This window comes from Dromiciops gliroides, chromosome 1 (assembly GCF_019393635.1).
Source record: "Dromiciops gliroides isolate mDroGli1 chromosome 1, mDroGli1.pri, whole genome shotgun sequence".
Taxonomy (NCBI): Eukaryota; Metazoa; Chordata; class Mammalia; order Microbiotheria; family Microbiotheriidae; genus Dromiciops; species Dromiciops gliroides.
This window is the reverse complement of record NC_057861.1, coordinates 483084677-483110211: the sequence shown is the minus strand read 5'-3', so window position 1 is coordinate 483110211 and position 25535 is coordinate 483084677. Positions and strand designations below refer to the sequence as shown.

At 40.9% G+C, this 25535-nt stretch overlaps 1 protein-coding gene across 1 annotated transcript in view; it reads right to left on the bottom strand.

Annotated features, from left to right (window-relative positions):
* The window catches only part of TMEFF1 (transmembrane protein with EGF like and two follistatin like domains 1), a 145185-nt gene extending 123516 nt beyond the window's left edge, over window positions 1-21669 (bottom strand). Inside the window, exon 1 of the mRNA XM_043975419.1 lies at window positions 21090-21669. Within this exon, the coding sequence (XP_043831354.1) occupies window positions 21090-21366 (277 nt within the window). The 5' untranslated portion in view covers window positions 21367-21669. The remainder of the gene's footprint in view (window positions 1-21089) is intronic.
* Between the last annotated feature and the right edge of the window lie 3866 nt (window positions 21670-25535).

The following is a 25535-nucleotide window of genomic DNA, read 5'->3' as shown; positions in this document are numbered from 1 at the left end:
GGAGGATAGGGAGGTAAGAAAAAAAAGGGGGGGAAAGAAAGTTACATGATAATTTTATGATCTATTTTTTAAAATAGCAAGTTGTACATAATAGATTTGCAGTTTCATGTACAATCATCTTTGCCCCCCTCCATTCTACTGTTATAAAAATGCTTGTTTTACCTCTTAACTTTATAATAAAATATTTCTAAATCCCTGGTCTACACAGAGTCCATATAATGGGGATAATTGGACCTTACCTAAAGATGACTGAAAAGAGAGGCAGAATGCAGCAAGCTGAATTCAGGAAGCTGACAGCTGAAAAGTATTTCATAATCAAGGAGCTTAGCTGTGAATGGACATATAGAAATATAGAGCACTGCAGCTGGCAGGCAAAGTTGGGGCAAATTCAATCTTTTTGAAGCTGTGTAAAATATGAGTCCAAAGTAAAGCGGCAAGAAAAGAGTTGAGGGGGTGATCATTACAACTATCTGGCACTGGAAGAAATACTGAAAAGTAAATCAGTGGAACGGGATAGATAAGAAAGACCTAGAAATAAATGTGCTTAATAGCAAAGCCCTTGATACCAAGAAGAGAAACTATAAGGAACGGAATCCCTTATTAGAAAAGACCTGCTGGAAAAAGAGGGGGGGAAGTATTAGAATATCATCTTACATGTTATACCATGATAAATCCCAAATGGACAAAATATTTAAATGGAAGGTTAGACCACCCACAGGTATGAATAGGAGAAATTCATCACCAGGAACATGACAGAAGTTACCATAAAGATCCTGGGGCAGCTAGGTGGTGCAGTGGATAGAGCATTGGCCCTGGATTCAGTAGGACCTGAGTTCAAATCCGGCCTCAGACCCTTGACACTTACTAGCTGTGTGACCCTGGGCAAGTCACTTAACCCCAATTGCCTCACCAAAAATAAAAAAAGAAAGAAAGAAATCAGTAGTATTGCCATTAATGAACACTACTATTTTCTGAAAGCAAAAATCTTGCTAAACAGGAACTGCTCAAAGAAAAGACTATGAGATCATAGATCTTGAGCTGTAAGGAACTTCAGAAACCATCTTGTGGAGCCCCCTAATTTTTTTTTAACAGCTGAAGAAACTGAAGTTAAGAGAGGTTATCCTGTGTCTAATTACAAAATATCCCCTATCCACAGTTGTGAAAGAATGGAAACATCCATTCTCCTCTATTTTTTTACAATGCAATTTTGTTTTGTATATTCATAAATATAGATATGCATCTCTATATCTATACACATATGTATTTTGTATATTACATACATACACACACGTGCATACACACATTATGTCTCCCCTCTTAAAATATAAGCTCTTCGAGGACAGGGACTGCTTCACTTTAAAATATATATATATATATATATTTAGAATTTTATTTTCCCAAATTACATGTAAAATAGAAATTTTTACACCAATTTTTTTAAATGTTGTGTTCCAAATTCTCTTCCTCTCTCCCTCCCCACCCCACCCCAAGAACTCAAGCAATTCAATATAAGCTATACATGAGCAGTCATGCAAAACATTTCCACATTAGCCAGGCTGTAAAAGAAAACAGACAAAAACAAAACTTCAGATAAAGGAACTAACAAAAAATGCTTCAATCTGTATTCAGATACCATCCATTTTCTTTCTGTAGATGGATTGCATTTTTCATAAGACCTTCAGAGTTGTCTTGGATCATTGCATTGCTGAAAATAACCAAGTCATTCACAGTAGATCATCTCACAATGCTGTTATTTTGTATACAGTACATTTCACTTTGCATCAGCTCATGCAGGTCCTTCCAGGTCTTTCTAATAGAATCCTGCTCATCATTTTTTTAATAATAAACTACATTTATATAGTACTTTAAAGAGAGATTTCCTTACATAAAACCCATGAGGTTGATTATTGCAACAACAGTAATAGATAACATTAATATAGTACTGTTTCACGTTTGTCTTTGTATCCATTATACCTAGCATAATGACTGCCACATAACAGGCATTTAATAAATGATTACTGATTGATTAAGGTTACAGAGGTCAGAAGTAACAGAGTCAGGATTTGAACTCAGTTCCCATGACCTCATCTTCAGCCTGCTTTCATGAAATTGGTGAACCCGGTTCAAAAGTTAAAGGAGAGGGCAGCTAGGTGGCACAGTGCATAGAGCACTAGCCCTAAATTAAGGAGGACCTGAGTTCAAATCTGACCTCAGACCCTTGACACTTACTAGCTGTGTGACCCTGGGCAAGTCACTTAAACCCAATTGCCTTACCGCCCCCCTCAAAAAAAAGTTAAAGGAGAGATTCACTTCTTCAAAGATTGAAACTGGCCAAAACATACAAATCAAAGAATGACCTGTCAGAATTACAATCATTTATAGATCTTGGCCATTTACTCTGCTTGCCCCTTTTCTGCCTCAGCTCCCCAGCTAGGAAAATTTATAGTCATTTTTTGACTTGGCCTTTTCTCCATCTACTATGTTTTGAGAATTGTTAAAGCCAAAGTGTCACTCGAATCTTTAGGCCACCTTCCAACCAACCTCATTGTATGTAGGAAGAAACTGAAACTTAGACCAGTAAAGCTGCTTGGCCCAGAGTCAGATGGGTGATAAGAGTTGTTTGCACTTAAATTGAGGTCTCCTGACTCCCAGTTTAGTGATCTTTCTATTACACTGCACTGACTTTTAAAATGTCTCTTGAATCAATGTCTCTTTCCATTCACATCAGCACAATACCATCCATGTACTCCGTGTGTATTTGTGTGTATATGCTTATTTGTGTAGTTATGTAGTCCTGGAGACAGGAAGACAAGTTCAAATCCAGCCTCAGACACTTACTAGCTGTGTGACCCCAGGCAAGTCACTTTACCCGGCTTGCCTCTGTTTAAAATGAGCTGGAGAAGGAAATGGTAAACTGCTCTAGTATCTTTGCCAAGAAAACCCTAAAAGGGTCATGAAGAATACGACTGAAAAATGACAAAACAACAACAAATAGTTTTATTTAGATATTTTGTATGCACCTAACTATTTATATGTTGTGTCTCCCATTAAAATGTGAGCTCCTTAAGGGCAGGGAGGGGTGTCTATTTTTGCCTTTCTTTGTATTCCTAGTGCTGAGCATGACATCTGGAACACAATAAGTCCTTAATAAATGTCTACTGACTGACCACCAACCTAGTCCAGAGCTCATCCCCTCACATCTAGACTATTATAATAATCTCTTAACTGGTCCCTCTGCCCCTGGTCTCTTCATCTATGAATCCCCTTCAGATAAAGCTAAAAATATCCTGTCTTCCCACTGCCTAAAGAATAATGTAGAAGTCCTTAACTTGTCCTCCAAGGTCCTCCATGACCTGTCCCCTCCCTTAAGTGCCATCATTCCCTTGTGCTAATCCTCTACCAGACAGGCAAACCTGGTCTACTCATTGTTCCTGGAACATAATATCTATACTCCAGACTCTGCACTCATATTTCTCTTGCCTGGAATCTCCTCTTCCCTCTCCCTCTTCCCCACCCCTCCTCTTTCCTCTCTCCTTTCCCTCTCCCCCTCCCTTCCTCTCCCTGTCTCTCCCTTTCCCTCTTATTTTCCCCTCCCCTCCCCTTTCTTCTCCTCTCTTTTGTTCTCCCTCTCTCCTCCCCTCTGCACTCCTCCTTCCTTTGCCTCCTCACCTCCTCCCTTCCTCCCCTCCCCTCTCTTCTTCCACTACAAGGACCATCTCCAGTTCTATTTCCTCCTCTGTGAGAATTTTCCCAACTGTCCTATTTCACAGTGATCTCTCCTTCCTTTGAACTCCAGGAGCACCGTGTGTGCATAACTCCCTTAACATCTGTCATATGCTCCCTTGAATTATTAATGATCATTTTATGTATGTCTCCTATAGCATCGCCCCAACATGGAACCTGAACAGTTCAAATTTTAAAAGAACACAGATAACAGAATAAGCATATCACCAAAAGCAAATGCCAAAGAGTTGCAGAAACCTGTGAAAATTATGGGAGGTAGGTTAAAGTCTAAAAAGAGTCAAAGCTTGCAAAAAAATGTTAGTGACAATAGCAGAGTTTTCTCAGCTATGTTTAGAACAAGAAAAGGAAGAAAAGGAAGAGATAGTACCACTGCTTGAGGATGACAGCATAATATTGTTAAAAGCAGAAAGAATGTGGAACAACTCCATTCTTAATTTGTTTCTGTCTTCTACATCAAAAAGAATAATCTCCTACATGGAAAGAGTAGAATAAACATTGTTAAGAGGACCTTGAATCTCAATCAATCAAGAAACATTTATCTCAAACTCCCCTATGCCTAGACTCTCTGCTAAATGTTAGGGAAAGATAAAAGTGAAATAATTCCTGCCCTCAAGAAGTTTACATTCTAACGGGGAAGACAACATGGAGATATAGATATAGATATACACATACACACATATACATACAGAGAGGGAGAGAGAGACAGAGAGATACATAATATATTCAAAAGGACTATAGCGTTGAGAGAGTATACTAGCATGAAGGTGCTACTTGAGTATAGGGGTGTACAGGTGTTCAGGGAGGACCTGCACCTGTGGTGTGAGGGCTTGCTGAGTCCTTTTCAGTGCTGCTCATCCACTGTTGGTGTCCACCTTCATCAACTCTCACCTGTGGCTCCAAGAAGTTGTAGCATGTGAAGTAGCCACACCCCAATAAACCAACTCAAGAGAAATGCTAAACCAGGTTGAGGGTAACTGACAGGTCTCAAGCCCATCATCGAGTTGGGGGATATCTACCCCAAGCATGTGAAGACGTCCCCCACTGGAATAGGCATATGAAAGCAATTGTTCCAACAGTAATGAATATGACTGAAGCAGGCACTGTGGAGCAATTAAAGTTTGGTCAGCCATCAAAGTGCCATGGTCATACAATTGCATCCCAGGCCATCACCAGTCATCTTGATTTTGTCTTGACACTGGATTTTGATGACTCAGGAAGAGAGAGTGAGGCAGACAACTTAAAGCAGCTCTGCCTAACTTAAATCCAATTCACACACAAGTCAAGACATCACCCATGGAGGACAGACCACTACAAAGAAGCCTGAGTTGGGTAGACCAAATAGAAGGCTAGTTGCTATTAGTTCAGAAAATAAGTGATGAGGTCCTGAAGCAGGGTGGTAATAGTATCAATGGAGAAAAAGAGATTATCTGGGAGATGTTAGGGAGGTACAAATGATGAAATTATAAAACTGACTGACTGTGGAGAGAGGAAGAGTAAGGAGTCAATGATAACTCCAAGGGTGTAAAACTGGGTAACTGGAAAGATGATGGTGCCCTCAACAGTAATATGGAAGTCCAGAAAACAGATCAGTTTGGGGGAAATTTTCATGAGTTCCATTTTGGGGGGCATGCTAAGTACAAGATGTTTATCAGTTCCTGAAGCAGTACTGAGGCTTAGCTGGATATATTGATCTGGGAGTCATCTGCATAAAGATGACAATTGAACCCCGGGAGCTGATAAGGTCACCACATCAAAGAGAAAAAATAAGAAAACACAGGACAGGGTCTTGGGAGAGTCCCATGGTTCAAAGAAATGATTACTAAATAACCACTTACTGGAGAGATCCAGGTTTTTTCCCTTCCTAGATCTTTATTCTTTACTAGGCCAGCCAGCATCTGAAGGATAGGAGTGATGGAGAACATTGTCCAAATCCCTAGAGTATGTGCCTTTCAGCCTGGGTGAAAGTTGTTCCCTCACCCAACTAGAGAACCTTACAAAGAATTTATTCTAAGGTGAATTCAGGCCCATTGTGTTCTACTAAGGCTGGCTAGATTGCCTGAGGCTGGGGGTGGTTTGGTTTGAGATAATCTCTTTGTCCTTTAGTGACATAGTCCACTTCTTATTATAATATTCATTCCCTCATTACTTATTAACCAATCAGAGTTGATTGCCACCCTCAGAACACCCACTCTTCCAAGGGCATATGTGTTGAGTGGGTTCCATGAGGGGTCACTGACCCATTTTATTAATTACTGCTAGCATTAATTACCCAGAAATGGTCTCTCAAACTTTTTATACATCAAGGATGTATAAGCATGATGAATCATTAAAGGAAACTAAAAAGTAATGATCAGGGACAGCTAGGTGGCGCAGTGGATAATGCACTGGCCCTGAATTCAGGAGTACCTGAGTTCAAATACGGCCTCAGACACTTGACACTTACTAGCTATGTGACCCTGGGCAAGTCACTTAACCCCCATCGCCCCACAAAAAAAAAAAAAAAGTAATCATCAAACAGGTATGGAGAGAAGTAGGAAAGGGCCGTATCACAAAAAGCCAGAAGGGGAAGAATATGCAATAGGAGAGAATTAACACTGTCAAATACTCCAGATAGGTCAAAAAGGAGCAGGATGGGGCAGCTAGGTGGCACAGTGGATAAAGCACCAGCCCTGGATTCAGGAGTACCTGAGTTCAAGTCCGGCCTCAAACACTTGACACTAACTTACTAGCTGTGTGACCCTGGGCAAGTCACTTAACCCCCATTGCCCTGTTAAAAACAAAAACAAAAAGGAGCAGGATTGAAAAGATAGAAGAGATTGAGAGAAAAAAAGAAAAAGCAGAGAGATATTAAAAGAAGCTCAATTAATTCAAATCTCCAAGACCAGCTGAATTATATCTCAGGATTCAAGGGACAAGAGCTTTGTAGATGTGCTCTAGGTACCACTATCATTAACCTTTGAGAAATCAAGGATACCCATTCCCTAATAGATTAAAGAATATGAACAATTTTCAAAAGAGATCATTAAAATTACAATCAATTAGTCAGTTAATAAACACATTAAATGCCTAATGTATGTGTAATGATTGGAATGATGCCACCTACTGGAGACTTACTATAGGAAAGCTCCACCATGAGGAAAATGCCTCAGAGGGCAAGGCCATGTGGCTTTTCCTTGACATCAGGAAGTGACATTTGCTCATGGGTGCTGTCTATCAAGGCTACCAGCCAATCAACTTGAGGAGCCTCCTATTTTCTGGGAGGAGACAGGAAGGAGGAAAGAGGGCCTGCGCGGAGAGCTCTGTCTCTTTTGGGTGCCTGAGTTGATGGTGTTGGTGGCAGCAGAGGACTTCACAGGAAATTTGAGGAAAGATAGGAATGCCAGGCTGTTGGAATTCTGTTCTTAATCTTTCTCTATTTTTCAAAAAACCCTTAAAAACCTAAATTTGTTTTATCAGTGATTTTAATCAATTTCCCCCAAAACTGGGGGAAAAGATTAGAATCCACATTTAGAATCTTAAATTACACATATGCCAGGCACTGTGCTAAGTATTAGGGATAAAAGACAAAAGATAGTCCCTGCTTTTGAGAAGTTCACAATCTAATGGCAGAGCCACTATGCAAATAATTATGTGCAAACAAGTTATATGCTGGATAAATTGGAGATAATCAACAGAGGGAAGGTATTAGAAATAAGAGGGATTACTTGAAAAAAATTCAATCTCCCTAACAATCAAAGCAAAGCAAATCAAAAAATTTTGTGGTATTACACCCACCAAATTGGCAAACATAAATAAAAAACAATGCTGACAGGGTTATGGAGAAACGGGTGGGTGTTATTTTTTAAAATCATGTTAAGATGATAATATCACTGTAGGATATATACCCTAAGAATGTTAGCAACAGCAGAGAAGAACTACCTGTTGAAAATATAACATTATTTGTGATTTATAAAAACAACTCACTATTCAACAATTGGGGATATCTGAATAAACTATACCATGTTGAAGTAATAGAATATCAAAATATAAATTTAAAAGACAACTACAGTAGATATAAATCATAGAAATACACATATGGAATAATGTGAAATAAATATGCAAGATAATGATATTCAACCTATACTAAATTCAGGTATATCTGCAGAAAGTCTAGTAGTTCACAAAAGAACTAGAACCATTCTGCCTCTGACCAGGACAATGTTGCAGGAAAAATGCTTCTTGATGTAACAAAATATATTTCCTAATAAATTATATCTAATATGGCTTTGTATTTTAATATGCATGTATTGTTAAAATGCTAATTGCTATTATTATTATTATTAGCTCATCATTTTCTCCTTTCCTGTGCTGTTGTAATATTTACACATATGTATTATATTCTGCATATGTTTTAGACACTTGGATTATCACATGGTGCTTAGCATTGAGTATGTCACATTAATTCCAATTTGATTCACCCCAGATTATTTTTCAAGGGACTGCAAAATGTTTTCCTTTGGAGAGAAATGTAATACAAGTTTCAATAGCCTTTCCCATAGTCTATGGATACAGTTTGTATCTTTAAGAGGAAATGGAATCTTGGGTAGTGTCAAGTGAATTGTCATTATAGAAAGTTGACTCTGATGGCTGAAGAGAGACTGAGTAAGGAATATTTTCCCTAAAAGATTGAGTTACCTGTCAGGAAGAATCTGAGGACACATTTCTTGAGATATTAGTTTTACTCTCATCTTGTAAAGAAAAAATATCAAATGAATTCTTGAGAGACTTTGGTTGCTATCCTAAGAGTGCTAAACAATGGAATTAAAGTTCAGAATCAAAGAGAAGTGTGCAGTAACAATAATGATTAGAGCTGATTCTGGCTGTGATCATTCTCACAGTTGCTAATCTTTAAAATAATATTGTTTGTTCCATTGCTAATAAATTGTATAGCCAGCAAACTTGATGTGTAGTTAAGCCTAGATGATTAGGGGGACTGCTACAGAAAAAGATAGGTAATATCTATCCAAATTATATACAGCTGACATTTTACAGATGAGGAAACTGAGTCAGAGAGGTTAAGTGATTTGCCCAGAATCATACAGCTACTAAGTATCTGAGGCAGGAATCAAATCCTGCCTTCCTGACTCCAAATCTAAAATGATACAAAAACAGAGGTTTCTACAGTTTATTTAACAAATAATATTTAATAAATTAGGAGTAGAAGTACAAAGTTAATTGATTAATAATAGATATTAGCATTTTAGTCATTTATTAGGAATTGGTTTTCTTAAAAGCTGGGATGAGAATGAAAAAGATAATGAGTCAAGCAGCTTGTAGAGAGGGAATGAGACTTGGTATGATTATTGATTAATATCAGTGATGTCATGGATGTATGATGTCAGTGCATCATACAACTCATTCAGTCTGCATGTAAACTAAACATGGGATGTATAAATTAGTTAATCAATCAAAAAGCACTTGTTAAGTGCCTAATATGTGCCAGACACTGCGGATACATGTTTTTGTTATTATTCAGTCGTATCTGACTCTTTGTGACCCCATTTGGGGTTTTCTTGGCAAAGATACTGAAGTGGTTTGCCATTTCCTTCTCCAGCTCATTTTACAGATGAGGAAACTGAGGTAAACAGGGTTAAGTGACTTGCCCAGGGTAACCCATCTAGTAAGTGTCTGAAGCCAGATCTGAACTCAGGAAGAGGAGTCTTCCTGACTCCAGATCCAGTACTCTAAGGGATACATATACAAAAATCAAACTCATTCCTACTCAGGGAGCTTGCATTTAATCAGAGGAGAACATGTACATACATAATTATATACAAGATGAATACAAAGTATTAGGAAGGGAGGGCAATAGCCACTGGGGAGATAAGGAAAAGGCTTTGTGGGGGAAATGGTGTTTAAATTCTGTCTTAAAGGAAGAATGGATTCTATGAGGAAGGAGTGAATTCCAGGCATGTGTTATGGTCAATGCAAAGGCACAGAGATGAAGTGTTATGTGTAAGAAACATTACTAATTCCAGTTTGGCAGGACTACAGATTATGAGAAAGGGAGGGCATGGATAATGAGGCGGGAAAGATAGGTTGGAAGGAGGTTGTGAAGGACTTTAAAAGCTCAACAGAGGAGTTCATATTTGATCCCAAAGGCAAAAGGGAACCATTGACATTTACAAAGTAGAGGAATGAAATTGTCAGGTCTATAAGTCACTTTGGTAGTTATGGAGAATGAATTGGAGTGTGAAGAGATTTGGATCAGGGATACCAATTATTAAGTCACAGCAACGGTCTAGGCAAAAGTTGATGAGGACCTGAAAGAAAGTGGTAGCCATGAGTCAAAAAGAAGGGGTCGGAAAAAAAGAAAATAAAAAGAAGGGGTCAGATGCAAGAGATGTTGCAGAGATATAAATGGAAAGATTTGGCAACTGATTTAATGTGTGGAGTAAGGGAGAATGAGGAGTTGAGTATGGCACTAGGGTTAAGAACCCGGGATAATTAGAATATTGATGCCTTCAACAAAACCAGGAAAGTTTGAAAGAAGGGTGGCTTTGGAATATAATGCTTCTATTTTAGACATGTTGAATTTGACATGTCTCCATGACATCCAATTTGAAATGGCCAGTAGGCAGTTGGTGGTGTGACATAAAAACTCAAGGGATAGGCTGAGACTAGATATATAGATCAGTGAGATGTCTGCATAGAGATTATAATTAAACCCATGGGAACTGATAAGGTCACTGACAGTGTAGGAAAGAAAGAAAAGAAGTCCTAGGACAGAGCCTTGGGAAACATCCACAGTTAGGAATTGTTGTATGGTTGATGATATAGCAAAGGAGACTAAGAAGGAACAGTAGGCCAAGTAGGAGAACCAAGAAATAAGAGTATCACAAAAGGGGGCAGCTAGGTGGCGCAGTGGATAAAGCACCAGCCCTGGATTCAGGAGTACCTGGGTTCAAATCTGGCCTCAGACACTTGACACTTACTAGCTGTGTGACCCTGGGCAAGTCACTTAACCCCCATTGCCCCACCAAAAAAAGAAAAAAAAGAATATCACAAAAGCCCCAAAAAGTAAACTATCCAGGAGAAGAGAGTGGTCAACAGTATCAGCTGTAGCAGATAGATTGAGAAGGATGAAGACTGAGAAATGACCATCAGATTTGGCAACTCAGAGATTACCAGTAACTTTACAGACTGCAGATCCAATTGAGTGATGAATTCAGAAGCCATATTACAAAGAACTGAAGAGGAAGTGAAAGGAAAAGAAGAGACAGCAAAGGAAGACAGCTTTTTCAAGGAGTTTGGCTGAGACAGGAAGGGAAGACTCAGGCCAACAATCTGAGGGAAGGGTAGAGTTTAGTAATGATTTTTTTAGGACAGTGACATTTTAAAAAACTATTGTTTGGGAGGGCAGCTAGGTGGCGTAGTGGATAAAGCACTGGCCCTGGATTCAAGAGGACCTGAGTTCAAATCTGGCCTCAGACACTTGATACTTACTAGCTGTGTGACCCTGGGGAAGTCACTTAACAGTCACTGCCCTGCCCAAAAAGCAAACAAACAAAAAAATAACCCTATTGCTTGTCCTTCATTTTCAAAGAGGGCCAATGATATCACAGGGTGATGTTTTGACATGTGTCATCATCCTCAGTCTCTCTTCCTGAGTCATTGAAGTCCAGTGGCAGGACAAAAGTCAGGACAACTAGAGATGGCCCAGGATGCAGTGAATGACCCTGGAATCCTCCATGTCTGACCAAGCTCTAATCGTTCCACCACGCCTGCTTCAGCTGCCTTCTTGGCCATTGGAATAAATTGTTCTCATTGCCCATTCCACCAGAGGAAATGTTCATTTATTTGGGGAAAACACCCCCATTCAAAGGCTACTGCCTTCTAAAAGAAACCAGTGTCAGCTCCAAAACCATACTATATTCACATATAGTTTATTGTTTTCCTCTAAAAGAATGTAAGTTCCTTGAGACCAAAAATTATTTTTTTTCCTTTGTATTCCAAGTAATTTGTACAATTCCTTGTACATATCCTTTTTTTGGGTAGGGCAATGAGGGTTAAGTGACTTGCCCAAGGTCACACAGCTAGTATCAAGTGTCTGAGGCCAAATTCGAACTCAGGTCCTCCTGAATCCAGAGCCAGTGCTTTATCAACTGTGCCACCTAGCTGCCCCCCCCCCAATTCCTTGTATATAATAAGTGCTTAAAAGAAAAACACGTTGAATGAATGAATAAATGGTGAATCGCTGGGGCCAAAAAATTTATCACCTGGGGGCCAACAATGAGGTGGTGAGCCTTTTGAAACTTAGCCGTGCTGGTCCTCTAACAAAATCCAGGGACCTTCATAGGACCTGTTCTTGAAATATTTATAGGTTGGTTGTAAGACCTACAGAAACCCCAAATCCTCTTTGTACCATGATAAGACTTCGGATGAAAACTTGAATGGAGACTATATAGACACGACAGCTATATCAAAGGAAATATTTCATTTTTGGTCCAAACCTGTGATTTCATTGATCTAGGGAATCCCCACTGAGGAAACTCTTGCTGATCTACAGCAACTGCTTTGCAACTTAAAGTCTTAGAGAATTCCCTAGAGGAACTGAGAGATTGAAGTCACTTGCTCAGTGCCAGACAGCTATAATAATAGTATTAATTACAGCTAGCATTTATAGAATGCCTACTCTGCGCCAGGCCTGTCACCAAGTGCTCAACAAATAGTATCTTGTTTGGTCTTCACAACAACTCTGGGAGGTAGGTGTTATTATAATCTCCTTTTACATTTGAGGAAACCAAGGCAGATAACTTGCCTAGGGTCATAAGTAAGGGTCTGAGGCTGCATTTGGACTCAGGTCTTCCTGACTCCAAGCTCATCTGGGTAGCTAACAATTAGTTGCCTAACAGATGTCAGAGGTGGGGCTTGAATTCGGCTGGTGTTGACTCTGCATATAGCTCTATCTACTTTACACACTACCTCTGTGTGTGTGTGTGGTTATGTGTACATGGATATATGGATATGTGTGTATACACAGATATATACATATACACATGTATGTGTGTGTATTGTATGTCTCCAAATATGAGCGTATATATGTATATGTATATGTGTATGTGTCACCAAAATAGGTTGAATGGACAAAGACAATGGAAAGGAATACAGAAGAAGAGAGTAATTTATAGGGTGCTATGATTGAATTTAAATTGATAAACATTTAACAAGTGCCCACCAAGTTCAAAGTACTATGCTCAGCATTAGAGAAATAAGTGGAAAATTGATACATTCTGCTCTAAAAGAATTTACCTTTGATCTTTAGACATTTCTGCATGTCATTTTTGAAAGTTTTGCTATAAAATATATTTGATTATCTTCACTATTGTTTTAAGTTAAGTTCCTTATTATTTTTTAAAAGAAAGAGAAATCGTGGCTAAGAAGAGAGCCAGACATGTAGAAATGAGAAAATGTCAAATTTTTCAAAAGGTGGGGGGAGGGGAAGGTAGAATGAAGAGAATAAAGCTTGGTCAGCTTGACACTCACTGGAGAGGGATTCTGGCTGAGATAGAGAGCTGGTCTTGAAGTCAGGAAGACCTGGGTTCAAATTTGACCTCTGATATATACTGGCTATTTAATTTCTCAGAATTCTAGGTAACTCTCTTATTCTCATTCATTCTCTCTCTCTCTCTCTCTCTCTCTCTCTCTCTCTCTCTCTCTCTCTCTCAGCAGAACAATGAGGGTTAAGTGACTTGCCCAGGGTCACACTGCTAGTAAGTGTCAAGTGTCTGAGGCTGGATTTGAACTCAGGTCCTCCTAAATCCAGGGCCTATGCTTTATCCACTATGCCACCTAGCTGCCCCCTGACTCTCTTACTCTCAAAAAAGGTGCCAATGTCTACTGGTAGAGTAACTACCATTCACCCAGGAAATCATATGTCTAGTCAAAACAAACAGAAAACTTGACTCTTATAAGAAAAATTCTAAAACAATTTATTACACCCAGTGCTTCCCCAACTACCTAGGAGAGTTCAAGCTACCTAGAATGGCGTTAAGACAATTCCAAAAGATTCATGATGGAAAATGTTCTCCACATCCAGAAAAAGAACTATGGAGTCTGAATGCAGATCAAAGCATACTATTTTCACTTTTGTTGTTGTTTTGTTTGTTTCTTCTTTCTGTGGTTTTCCCCTTTTGTTCTGATTCTTTTCTCACAACATGATTAATGGGAAAATATGTTTAATGTGATTGTAATGTATAACCTATATCATATTGCTTGCTGGCTTTGGGAGGGGGGAGGAAAGTATTAGAGGAAGAAAAATTTGGAACTCAAAGTCTTAAAAATATGAATGCTGAAAACTATCTTTACATGTAATTGGAAAAAAAATAAAAGACAATACAATTAGAATGGCATTCAAGGCTTTCAACATGTCCCCAACCTACTGTTCAGCCTTCATTCCCACTATTCTGGCTCTAGGTTGTGCCCTCTGTACTTGTATCCTATCAAGCTAAATAAGCACTAGGGTTTCTGGCTTCAATATAAAACAGCAAATGGTTATTAAGCACCCACCCCAAGTAGAGTGCTGTGCTCTGTGTCAGATATAACATTTAGATTACTATTTACCTAGTAGGGGCATAAGACACCAGCAAGAATAATGCATAACATTATATGATAAATGTAATAGATAGTTACAAAACAAAGATTTTTGTAAGTTATGATGGGAAAAGTTGTTATTAATTGGGAAGAGATAGAGTGGTGGGGTTCGGAGAAGATGTACTGGCAGGGAGGGAGAGAAGGAAAAAAAGGAAGAAAGGGAAGGGGAGGGGAGGGGAGGGGAGGGAAGGGAAGGGAAGGGGAGGGAAGGGAAGGGAAGAAAAGGATTTATTGATTGCCTTTTGTTGTTGTTGTTGTTGAGTCGTTTCAGTCATGTTTGACTCCATGACCCCATTTGGGGTTTTCTTGGCAAAGATACTGGACTGGTTTGGCACTTCCTTCTCCAGTTCATTTCTCAGATAAGGAAACTGAGGCAAACAGACTTAAGTGACTTGCCCAGGATCACACAGTAAATTTCTGAGGCCAGATTTAAATTCACATCTTCCTGACTCCAGTCCCAGTGCTACAGCCGCTGTGCCAGCCTAGCTTGCTCCCTAGAATCGGATCAAGAGCAGAAGAAGAATGAGTGAATGATGATGCTAAAAAAAATTGAGAAATGGAGGCAGACATAGGGAGTTCATGTAAGACAGTAGGAGGCTAGATCATTCACTCTAAGTGTGGGGAGCAAAAATATGGCTGGTGGTGAGAAAAGAGAAGAAAAAGCCTGGAACAGTCATTAAGGGATCCCAAGAGGTAGATTTAGAGTCATCTAGTCCAACCCCATCATTTTCCAGGTGAGAAGAGTGAGAGACTATTTGATTTACCCAAGGTCACACAAGTGACCTTGTCAAGATTTAAACCAGAGGTGTTGTGAGGTACAAGTGAGATAATGGATGCAAAGCACTTTGCAAACCTTAAAGCACTATATGAATTTCAGTTATTATTATTATTATCATTAACCAAGCCTCAGCTTGGTTATGTCTCCATTCCCAGAGCTTTTGATTGCACTCCTGCTGAACTCAAGGAGTGTTTATAGAGAAATACAATGGTGTGCTAGTAAATATTTAACAACCAGGCTAATAAATATTTAACAACTGGGCTGGGGGAGGGGGTGGGGTTGGAGAGGTATGTATACACACACACACACACACACACACACACCCCTAAATTTAATCTGCATTATTAACCCATTCTTAAGTTTAAACAATCAACAAAATAATAAATCAAGCCCTGGTTTGTAACACTTGAGATTTCTGAGGTGCAAATGCTCACAATGAAAATACTCCCAAAAGAAGGTTGGGGAGTGGGCTCCAGCACACCCCTAATTTAAACATAAGTGCTTAGAATCTAGATTCAGTGATCTTTCCATTGCACCATGTTTCCCTGTAGAAGTGGAATAAAGAATCCATAAGAATAGATTAGGAGAGGAGGCAGCTAGATGGCACAGTGGATAAAGCACTGGTCCTAGATTCAGGAGGACCTGAGTTGAAATCCGACCTCAGACACTTGACATTTACTAGCTGTGTGACCCTGGGCAAGTCACTTAACCCTTATTTCCCTGCCCAAAATAATAATAATAATAGATTAGGAGAATTTGTCAAGCAACTGAGAAAATACAGCTAAAGACTCATACCATGAATTTGCAGCAGATGAGATAAGTTTGACTTTGCAACTTTCTTCCATGGTATTCAAGGCCTCTGGAGCAGGAAAAGAGAAACAAAATAGTGGAGAACAAGCCTGGACCAAAGGACCAAGGCAGTACAGTAGCTAATAAAACATTAAAGTGACAAACTATGGGATCAAGACTGGGTGGGTCAAGAGTTCATTCACGGTAAATGAGTGAGTGAAAGAAGGATACAGATTGTGCTCAGACAGTGAGATTTCACAGTTCCATGTAGGGGAGGTATTGTGATTTCAAGAGATGTCATGGTCTAAGGTATGTCTATGTTAGTGTGTGGCTGAAGTGGGGATAGAGAAGATTATTGGAGGGGATGAAGTTGAGGAATCATCAAGCGGTTGACAACATGAATTCTGAATGATAGAGTATAAAATTGAGAGGAAAACTATGTCAGGTTCTAACGTCATTGAAAAAGTAGGGGGGGAGGGCAGCTAGGTGGCACAGTGGATAGAGCACTGGCCCTGGAGTCAGGAGTACCTGAGTTCAAATCCGGCCTCAGACACTTAACACTTACTAGCTGTGTGACCCTGGGCAAGTCACTTAACCCCAATTACCTCACTAAAAAAAAAAAAAAAGAAAAAAAGAAAAGAAAAGTAGAGGGCAACCAATTGTCTCACCCTTCCCCCCCCCAAAAAAAAAAGAAAAAGAAAAAAAGGAAAAGTAGAGGGAATGACCTGGAGGTTGGTAGATGGTGGTAGGGATGGCCAGGGGGGTGCCTGATTTCCTGGGCTGGTAAACTGCCCATGGAGCTGAAATTTCCCTTCCCTTCCCTCCCTCCTCCTCCCCTCTCTTCCTCTGATAGAAGTATAAGAGAGAGAAGATGCTGGAGGCAAGTCCCTTTGTGAAGGGTGGAGTCTTTTCTACAGCTTTAATTTAAGGCTATAGATGGGAGAGGTTCCTCAAAGAGTCTGTCCCCTTGAAACTGTCATCAATCATCTTCATTGAAATTCTCCCCTCTCCCCCTAGCCACTGGGGACCAATCGGAGGTGCCTATGTCATCCCAATAAGGTACCTGCCCCTCTGCAAGGGGCCAGGATTCATGTCCAACTCTGTGAGAGGTGCCCCTGTCCAGCAAACCAGAGGTTACCCTGATCACCCTTGTGACAACAGCACTGAAGATGGAAGAGGGGTGAGGCTAGTACTCCAGTGAGGACACTGGAATGGACCAGTCATACATGAACAGGATTTGGGAAGAATAGGAGTAATTACAATTGGAGGAAGGGGTTAGAAAGAGGTATTATGGGCATATCACTTACATTTAAGGCCATAAGACTGAATAACTGGAAGGCAGAGTAATAAATAGGGGGACTTAAAGAATTGACCTTGGGGCAAATAGGTGGTGCAGTGGATAGAGCACCAGCCCTGGAGTCAGGAGAACCTGAGTTCAAATATGACCTCAGACACTTGACGCTTACTAGCTTGTGACCCTGGTCAAGTCATTTAACCCCAATTGCCTCACCAAAAAGAGAGGTGATGTAGATGGAGAGAGGGAGGGAGGAGGAGGAGGAGGAGAGAGAGAGAGAGAGAGAGAGAGAGAGAGAGAGAGAGAATTGACCTCTTGACATTCGATATGGACCCTTTTTGGTTCCCACCAGCTACAAGTGCCTTCCCTTCAAAGGCTATCATCCACCAACTCTGTATCTATCTCTTATCCACATGTTGGATCCCCATTGGAAGGTAAGCTCCTTGAGGGCAGGGACGGTTTTAACTTTTTTCTTTGTATCCCTAACACCTAGGGCAATGGATAAAGTGAGGGGCCTGGAGATAGGAAGTCCTGGGTTCAAATCTGTCCTTAGACACTTACCAGCTGCGTCATTCTGGGCAAGTCATTTAACAATGTTTGCCTCTGTTTCCTCATCTATAAAATGAGCTGGAGAAGGAAATGACAAACCACTCCAGTATCTTAGCCAAAAAATCCCAAATGGGGGTCATGAAGAGCCAGACATGACTTAACAACAACTGAACAGTCAATATGCAACCAACAGAGATCTATTTCTATTTGAGTTTCCTAAGACTGGTACAGCAAAGAGTACAGGACAAGAATAATAAAAACCAAGCCTTCAAAGATAAAATAGTACCTAAGTAGATCTTGAATGCCAAACAAAAAATTCTGAATTTTATTTAGTTGATAAGGAGCCAAAGATGATTTTTTGACAGAAAAGTGACATGATCAGATTTGTACATAAGGGGAATGTCTGGAACTGGTATGAAAGATTCATTAGAGGGGGGAGAGATAAGGAGAAAATCTCTAATGTTAAAGATGAGGACTTAAAACAGCTATTAGATTTGCCAATTTGGAAGCAATTCATGACTTTTAAGAGGTATATTTCAGGAGAATAAAGGGGGGAGAGTGTTGACAAGAGGATGGATAGTGAAGTAAAGCCATTGGATATACACAACTTTTTAAAGAAGCTTGGCCATGAAAGAAAAGAGATAGATTGGTAACTATGTGGCATAAAGAGTTAAGAGGTTTATTTAGTATTGAGGAATTGGGGGAATATTTGTAGTCAGATTGGAAGGAGGGAGTGAAGAGGGAGATGCTAAAGCTGTGAGGAATGGAAGAAGAATGTATAAGGAAAGAAAATTGTTTCTGGAGAAAGGTCATGGAGGCGGCAAGAGGTAACAAGAGCAAAGGAAGATAGACTCATGTTAGTGAAGAACAGCAATATCTCTTCTATGATAAAAGAGAAAGTAAGCAACAATGCCGAGAAGTTTGGAGCAATGGACACTCATGTCAGATGACTTTATTCATTTCAGTGAACTTGGAAGCTGGATCAATCTGCTGTTATATAACATAAATTTATAGTGTGAACTCAGCTTGATTTCATTATTTTTCCATCAATATACAGCCGTCTTAGAACAAGAGCAAGAAATTGGATAATGGGAGTTAGCTGTGTTTGAAGCTTCTTAGGTCAAGAATAGCAAAAGGTCAGAGGAACTCCAGAGTAATAAATAGTTAAATATCGGGATCAAGGCTAGCAAGTAGAAGCAAATGAAGCCAGAATGTGGAAAGTAGAAAGGAAGATGAAGAGTGGCTCAAAGGAGCAGAAATACTGATAAGTCATCTATTTTAAGTGTAAGGAGTCACTTCACTTTTTCACACAACAGACTAATCCACTGTTGGTTGGCGGGGTTCTCAGGAAATGCATTCTTAGAAAAGTGCTCTCCTTGCAGCTTCTGCCCATTGTTTCCACCCTCTGGAACAACACAGAACAAGTTTATTCTTATTCCACATGACAGTCCTTCAAATATTTGAAGGTAACCATCAAGCCTCTCTTAAACTTCCTTTTTCCAGGCTAAACAAGCCCTTCAATTGCTCCTCACAGAATCCCCATACATCATGATAGCTCTTCTCTGGCCATACTCTAGTTGGTCAATTAGATCAACGGGGCACTGGGAGTTAAACTTGATACTCCAAATGTGACCTGAGCAACAGTATGGTATAATAAAACTATTGCTTTCTATGAATTTGATGCTATTCATGAATTATTACAAACTTAGATTATATTTTTAAAAAGGCAGTCACACACATCATACTCATGTTCATATTGGTCTGTGGTCAACTAAGATCTTTTTGACAGAAACTGATGGCAAGCCCTGATCTTAGACAAAGAAGCCAAAAAGTGATCTATAAAGTTCTTTTTCATCCAAGCCCTTGTTCTCAGCCATAGAGTTGTTCAGTTGTAAAAGCAACTTTTGTTTGATCACCTTTAGATACACTGTTTATGTTCGTTACATTATTCTGACTAATGTATTTGCTCATAACCAGATATATTTATTAAACAATAGAATTTTAGAGTTGAAGGTACTATACAGATCAATAAATTTCAGTCTTTCTCATCTCACAAGTGAGAAAAGTATGCAATATTCACACCATTCTCCACTCTAATAAATGAGTTTATTAATAAACAATCTACTATTGTGTTTATTTTGAAGGAAAATAGGCATATGATAACCACTTGTTAAGAGCATTAAGCCATAACCTACTTCTATAGAGATAGGGATACGTTGTCGAAAACAACATAAAAGTTATGGGGACAGTTAGAATCACTTGTGATGGGGTGTGCTATTGCTTACTTAGCTCCAAATTAAAGAAGTATTTCTCCAAACAAAAAAAAAGAAAAAGCAACCTTCAAAACTGACATAAAAATGGGGAGGGGGGTGTAAACGAGACACCTCGTTTCCCTAAAAAGATTTAATGAATTGTCCAGCTGCTATGGGGTACCTAAAATAAAATAATCTTTATTATAGCAAATAAAATAGCAATAAATAAATCCGAACAACAAATATTTCTATCTTCATAGCAACTAGAAGCAAAGGAATTACATTTTTATAAATGTTATAATGGCTGAGAGTCACGAGGATTCCGCTGGCAACCTCCCTCTCCAGGGGAGCAGGATGAAAGTGGAGAATGGAGAGAAGGCTAAATTAGCAGTGATGGAGAAAGGGTGCGGTTTAGTGATCCAGAGGTCATTGGCATGCACCTGCTGAAGCTGCCCAGGCCCCTCTGAATATGGAAATCTGAACAAAAATGTGGCCACGATGCCCTGCTCCGTCCTGGGGCCTGCTTTCCTACTCCTTTCTGACCCCTTTTGTCAGGAGGAGCGAGCATTTACAGAGTGGAAGCCCTCCTCATGTATCCTCACTTACAACCCCAGCAATCTCTTTGTTTCCAGCAGCTGGGGGTGGGGACCTGGGGAGAGAGGATAGGTAACTCCCTACTTCCAAGGCCCCTACCCCTCCGCACTCTGCTCTCTCCTCTCTCCAGCCCCAACACACAGCACGCGCGCTCACACACACACACACACACACACACACACACACGTCTCACTCACAGTCGTCTCACACACACACACACACACACACACACACACACACACACACACACACACTTGTACACACGGGACCGGTTGGGACAAGGGAAGTGGGGGGGGGGGTCTCAAGCGCTCTCAGCTGCCGCCCCAGGGGAAGGAATCCACGCGCCACGAAGTGGAAGCGAGGGCGCAGGCAGAGGGATTGAGACGCGGAGGGCTGGCGGAGGGCGGGCGGACCAGAGGGAGGTGGGTGGCCTCTGTTCTCCGGCTGGGTGGCTTACCTGAGCAGTTGATGCTCTTCCCTTTGCCCGTGCCAGGGCAGTCTCCTCCTCCTCCTCCTCCGGCTGCGCCCCCTCCTCCTCCGGCTGCTGCTCCAGCGCCCGCTCCTGCCCCGCCACCGCCGCCGCCGCCGCCGCCCGGGAGCTGGTTGGACGCTCTGCTCCCGGGCACGGAGAAAGCGAAAAGCAGAAAAACCGACGTGTAGCAGAAAGCGAGCGGGGGAGCCGCGGGCAGCCGGAGCGTGGTCCCCGCGGCGCTGGCGGCCCCCGCGGCCCCCATGACTAGCTGCCCGAGGAGGACGGCGTTGAGCGCAGGGAGCAGCAGGCCCAGAGCATCAATCACACCCGGGAGGAGCGGCCGCCGCCTCCACCACCGAGCAGCCGCGCCCGTCCTGTCCGCTCCTCCCCGGGGCAGCGCTTCAGCATCCCCTCCCCGGGTGTTCGAGAGTCGGTCGTACACGGGAGCCTCGCAGCAGCAGCAGCAGCAGCCGCGCCCCCAACCCTTGGCTCAGCACTGCAAGCCACGAGCCGCCAGGCCTCCGCTCCTCGGTGGATGCGCGCGTGTATGTGTGTGTGTGTATGTGTGTGCGCGCGTGCAAGGGAGTGTGTGTGTATATGTGTACGCGCGAGGATAAGGGAGGGGGAACGGATGGGGGAGGGGGTTTCGGGGAGGGAGGGGGGGAATGAGTTCCTCTCCTCTCTTCTCTCCACGCTCTCCACCCCTCTCTCGCTCTGTCTGTCTCCCCTTTGTGTCCACCGCCGCTTTAGCTAGACAAGCCACAAAGGCAGCGACGAAAAAGGGGGAGGGAGGAGGCACGTGATTGGGACCTTAGAGCTCTGGGAGGAGGGTATCAGCGACCCCTAAAGCCGCCCCAACCTAATAAGCAGGGTACGGAGTCTTCGGCATCCCACCATCGGAACAGCGACTTCGGAGATGCTATTGTTCTTCCCCAGGCGTGGACCGTGGGGTGTGCGGAGGCAATTCGGATAAATGGACCACCCAGACGAGAGTAGCTTTAAAATGAGACACTGGTTCCCCTAAGCCTCTACTCTTTTACACTGTTTTAAGGTGCCGGTGGCACTAGTGGAGGATGAGAGGTTTGACCAGATTTCCAGGACTGAGAAGCAAACTGAGTATTCTAGATTTGCATTTCCCATTCTTTTCTTTTTTTTTTTTAATTGCTGCACTATTCTCACTAAAAGCACCAGAATAATGGCGGAAATTTTAAAAATAAAAATAACTTTTTAGCTGCGACCAGGTCTTGACCAGGCACGTGGCAAAACTGTAGGAATAAATTCCTTCAGAAACTCTTCTAGTTTCTAAGTTGTCTGGAGAAGTTTCTATTGTTGAGACATCCACAGAACCATGGACTCTGAACTGGAAGGGACCTTAGAGATGATCTAATTTAACCACTACCCAGACTGCCCTTTGAGATTCTCCCACCACCACTAAGAACCTACTACCTCCTTAGGCAGCTCGGTCCACGTTAGGATAGCGTTAATGATTAGGGAGTGGAGGTTTTCCTCCTTACATATCAGTTTAGAAGGTATGATATCCAGATGTAACAAGAGTTAGGGTCCATTTCCTTTCAGATATGGACTGAGGTGGATGTTGATTGACAAGCCAAAGTCCCACCCCTCAGTCTGCTGTTAGATTCCTTACCTTATTCATTCTCATCCTGGGTTCTGAAGCAATCACGGAGTATTGTCTGATATCTCTTCATAAATTACTAAACTTGCAACATCTCTACAATTAATCAATTAATTCTGGGCCCTCACTCCAGTTTATTTAATTTGGTTATTTAATACACCAGAGAAACCTCTTTTCCCATAAGCTTTTGCTCATCTCTTTATAGCAAACCCCCAGTCTCCTAGGCTTAGAGAAACATTCAGGTTACTAGCTATACAATTTATTAGCAGTTTGACAAACAATAAAACAAAGGCATGAGTAATTATTAAGAGTGTTGCAGGGGCAACTAGGTGACGCAGTGGATAAAGCACTGGCCCTGGATTCAGGAGGACCTGAGTTCAAATCCAGCCTCAGACACTTGACACTTACTAGCTGTGTGACCCTGGGCAAGTCACTTAACCCCAATTGCCTCGTGCACGCGCGCGCGCGCGCGCGCGCACACACACACACACACACACACACACACACACACACACACAGTGTTTCAGCTGTAAGATCACAGTCAGAGACTCTGCTCTTACTGACTTTACAATTCTGGATACAAAATTCCACCACCATTCAGTTCTTTTAGGAGAGTCTCTCAAGAATGAAATTCATTAGGTGTCTTCTCAAGATAAAAATTAAAATCAGTCTCTTTGGAAAGTCCTCTTAGTCCTTTCTCTTTACTTACATCAGTTTCTCTCTAGCCATGACAGTTAATTCTCTGGAACCGCAGTCAAACTCTCCATATCCTCACAGGCTCCTTGAAGATGACAATTAAATTGGAACTGCAAAAGATTACATTCCCTCTGAAAGATATGGTAACAGTACTCATACTTTCTATGGGAGGAGCTATTGAAGCTGGGGTTATACAAAGCCAAAATCTACCACATGCATTTTTCACTCACTAATTCTAGTTCTGTTAAAAAAGAATGTCTAATCACTCTTCCATATGAAAATTGTATGTGTATTTGAAGGTGGCCATCAAGTACCCCCTTAGTTTTTCTTCTCCAGACTGACATTGTCAGTTACTTCAATAACCTGGATTCCAAGTCTCTCACCAAACTTCCTCATTTACAAGGGCTTCAGTTTGTCAATATCCTTACTTTTTTGTTAATAGTAATTTTTCACTCACTAATTCTAGTTCTGTTAAAAAAGAATGTCTAATCACTCTTCCATATGAAAATTGTATGTGTATTTGAAGGTGGCCATCAAGTACCCCCTTAGTTTTTCTTCTCCAGACTGACATTGTCAGTTACTTCAATATCCTGGATTCCAAGTCTCTCACCAAACTTCCTCATTTACAAGGGCTTCAGTTTGTCAATATCCTTACTTTTTTGTTAATAGTAGTTTTTTCTAATTACATGTAAAGATAGTTTTCAAGATTTTAAGATTTTTAAGTTCCAAATTTTTTCTTCCTCTCTCCTCCCTCCCCCCCAAGACAGTAAGCAATCTGATATATATGTACAATCACATTAAACATATTTCCACATTACTCATGTTGTGAAAGAAAAATCAGAACAAAAGGGAAAAACCACATGAAAGAAAAAACAAAAACAGTGGAAATAATATACTTTGATCTGCATTCAGACATTATTGTTTTTTCTGGATGTGGGGAGCATTTTCCATAATTAGGTTTATGGAATTGTCTTGAATCATTGTATTGCTGAGAAGTGCTAATTCTATCACAACTGATCATCACACAGTGTTGCTGTTACTGCGTACAATGTTCTCCTCCTTCTGCTCCCTTTACTCAGCATCAGTCTACTTTAGTCTTCCCAGGTTTTTGTGAAATCTGCCCGCTCATCATTTCTTACAGCACAATAGTATTCCATTACATTCATATACCACAACTTGTTCAGCCATTCCCTAATTGGTGGGCATTCCTTCAATTTCCAATTCTTTACCACCACAAAGAGACCTGCTATAAATATTTTTGTACATGTGGGTCCTTTTCCCTTTTTAATGATCTCTTTGGGATATAGACCTAATAGTGGTATGGTATTCCTGAGTCAAAAAGGTATGCACAATTTTATAGCCCTTTGGGCATAGTTCCAAAATACTCTCCAGAATAGTTGGATCAGTTCATAACTCTACCAACAATGCATTAGTGTTCCAATTTTCCCACATCTTCTCCAACATTTATCATTTTCCTTTTTTGTTATATTAGTCAATCTGACAGGTATGAGGTGGTACCTCAGAGTTGTTTTAATTTGCATTTCTCTAATCAATAGTGATTTATTTTTTCATATGACTATATGACTACTTTAATTTCTTCATCTGAATACTACCTGTTCATATCCTTTGACCATTTCTCAATTGGGGAATGACTTGTATTCTTTTTTTTTCTTTTTGGGGCAATGAGGGTTAAGTGATTTGCCCAGGGTCACACAGCTAGTAAGTGTCAAGTGTCTGTGGGCCAGATTTGAACTCAGGTCTTCCTGAATCCAGGGCCAGTGCTTTATCCACTATGCCACCTAGCTGCCCCTGTACCTACCCATTTTGACCTTATTTTGGTATACAGTGTAAGATGTTGGTCTATGCTTAGTTTCTGCCATACTATTTTCCAGTTTTCCCAGCAGTTTTTGTCAGATACTGAGTTCTTATCCCAGAAGCTGGAGTCTTTGGGTTTATCAAACAGTAGATTGTTATAGTCATTTACTGTTGTGTCTTGTGTGATTAACCTCTTCTACTGACCCACCCCCCTGCTCTATTTCTTAGCCAATACCAAATAGTTTTGATGACTGCCACTTTGTAATATAGTTTTTTGGTTTTGGTTT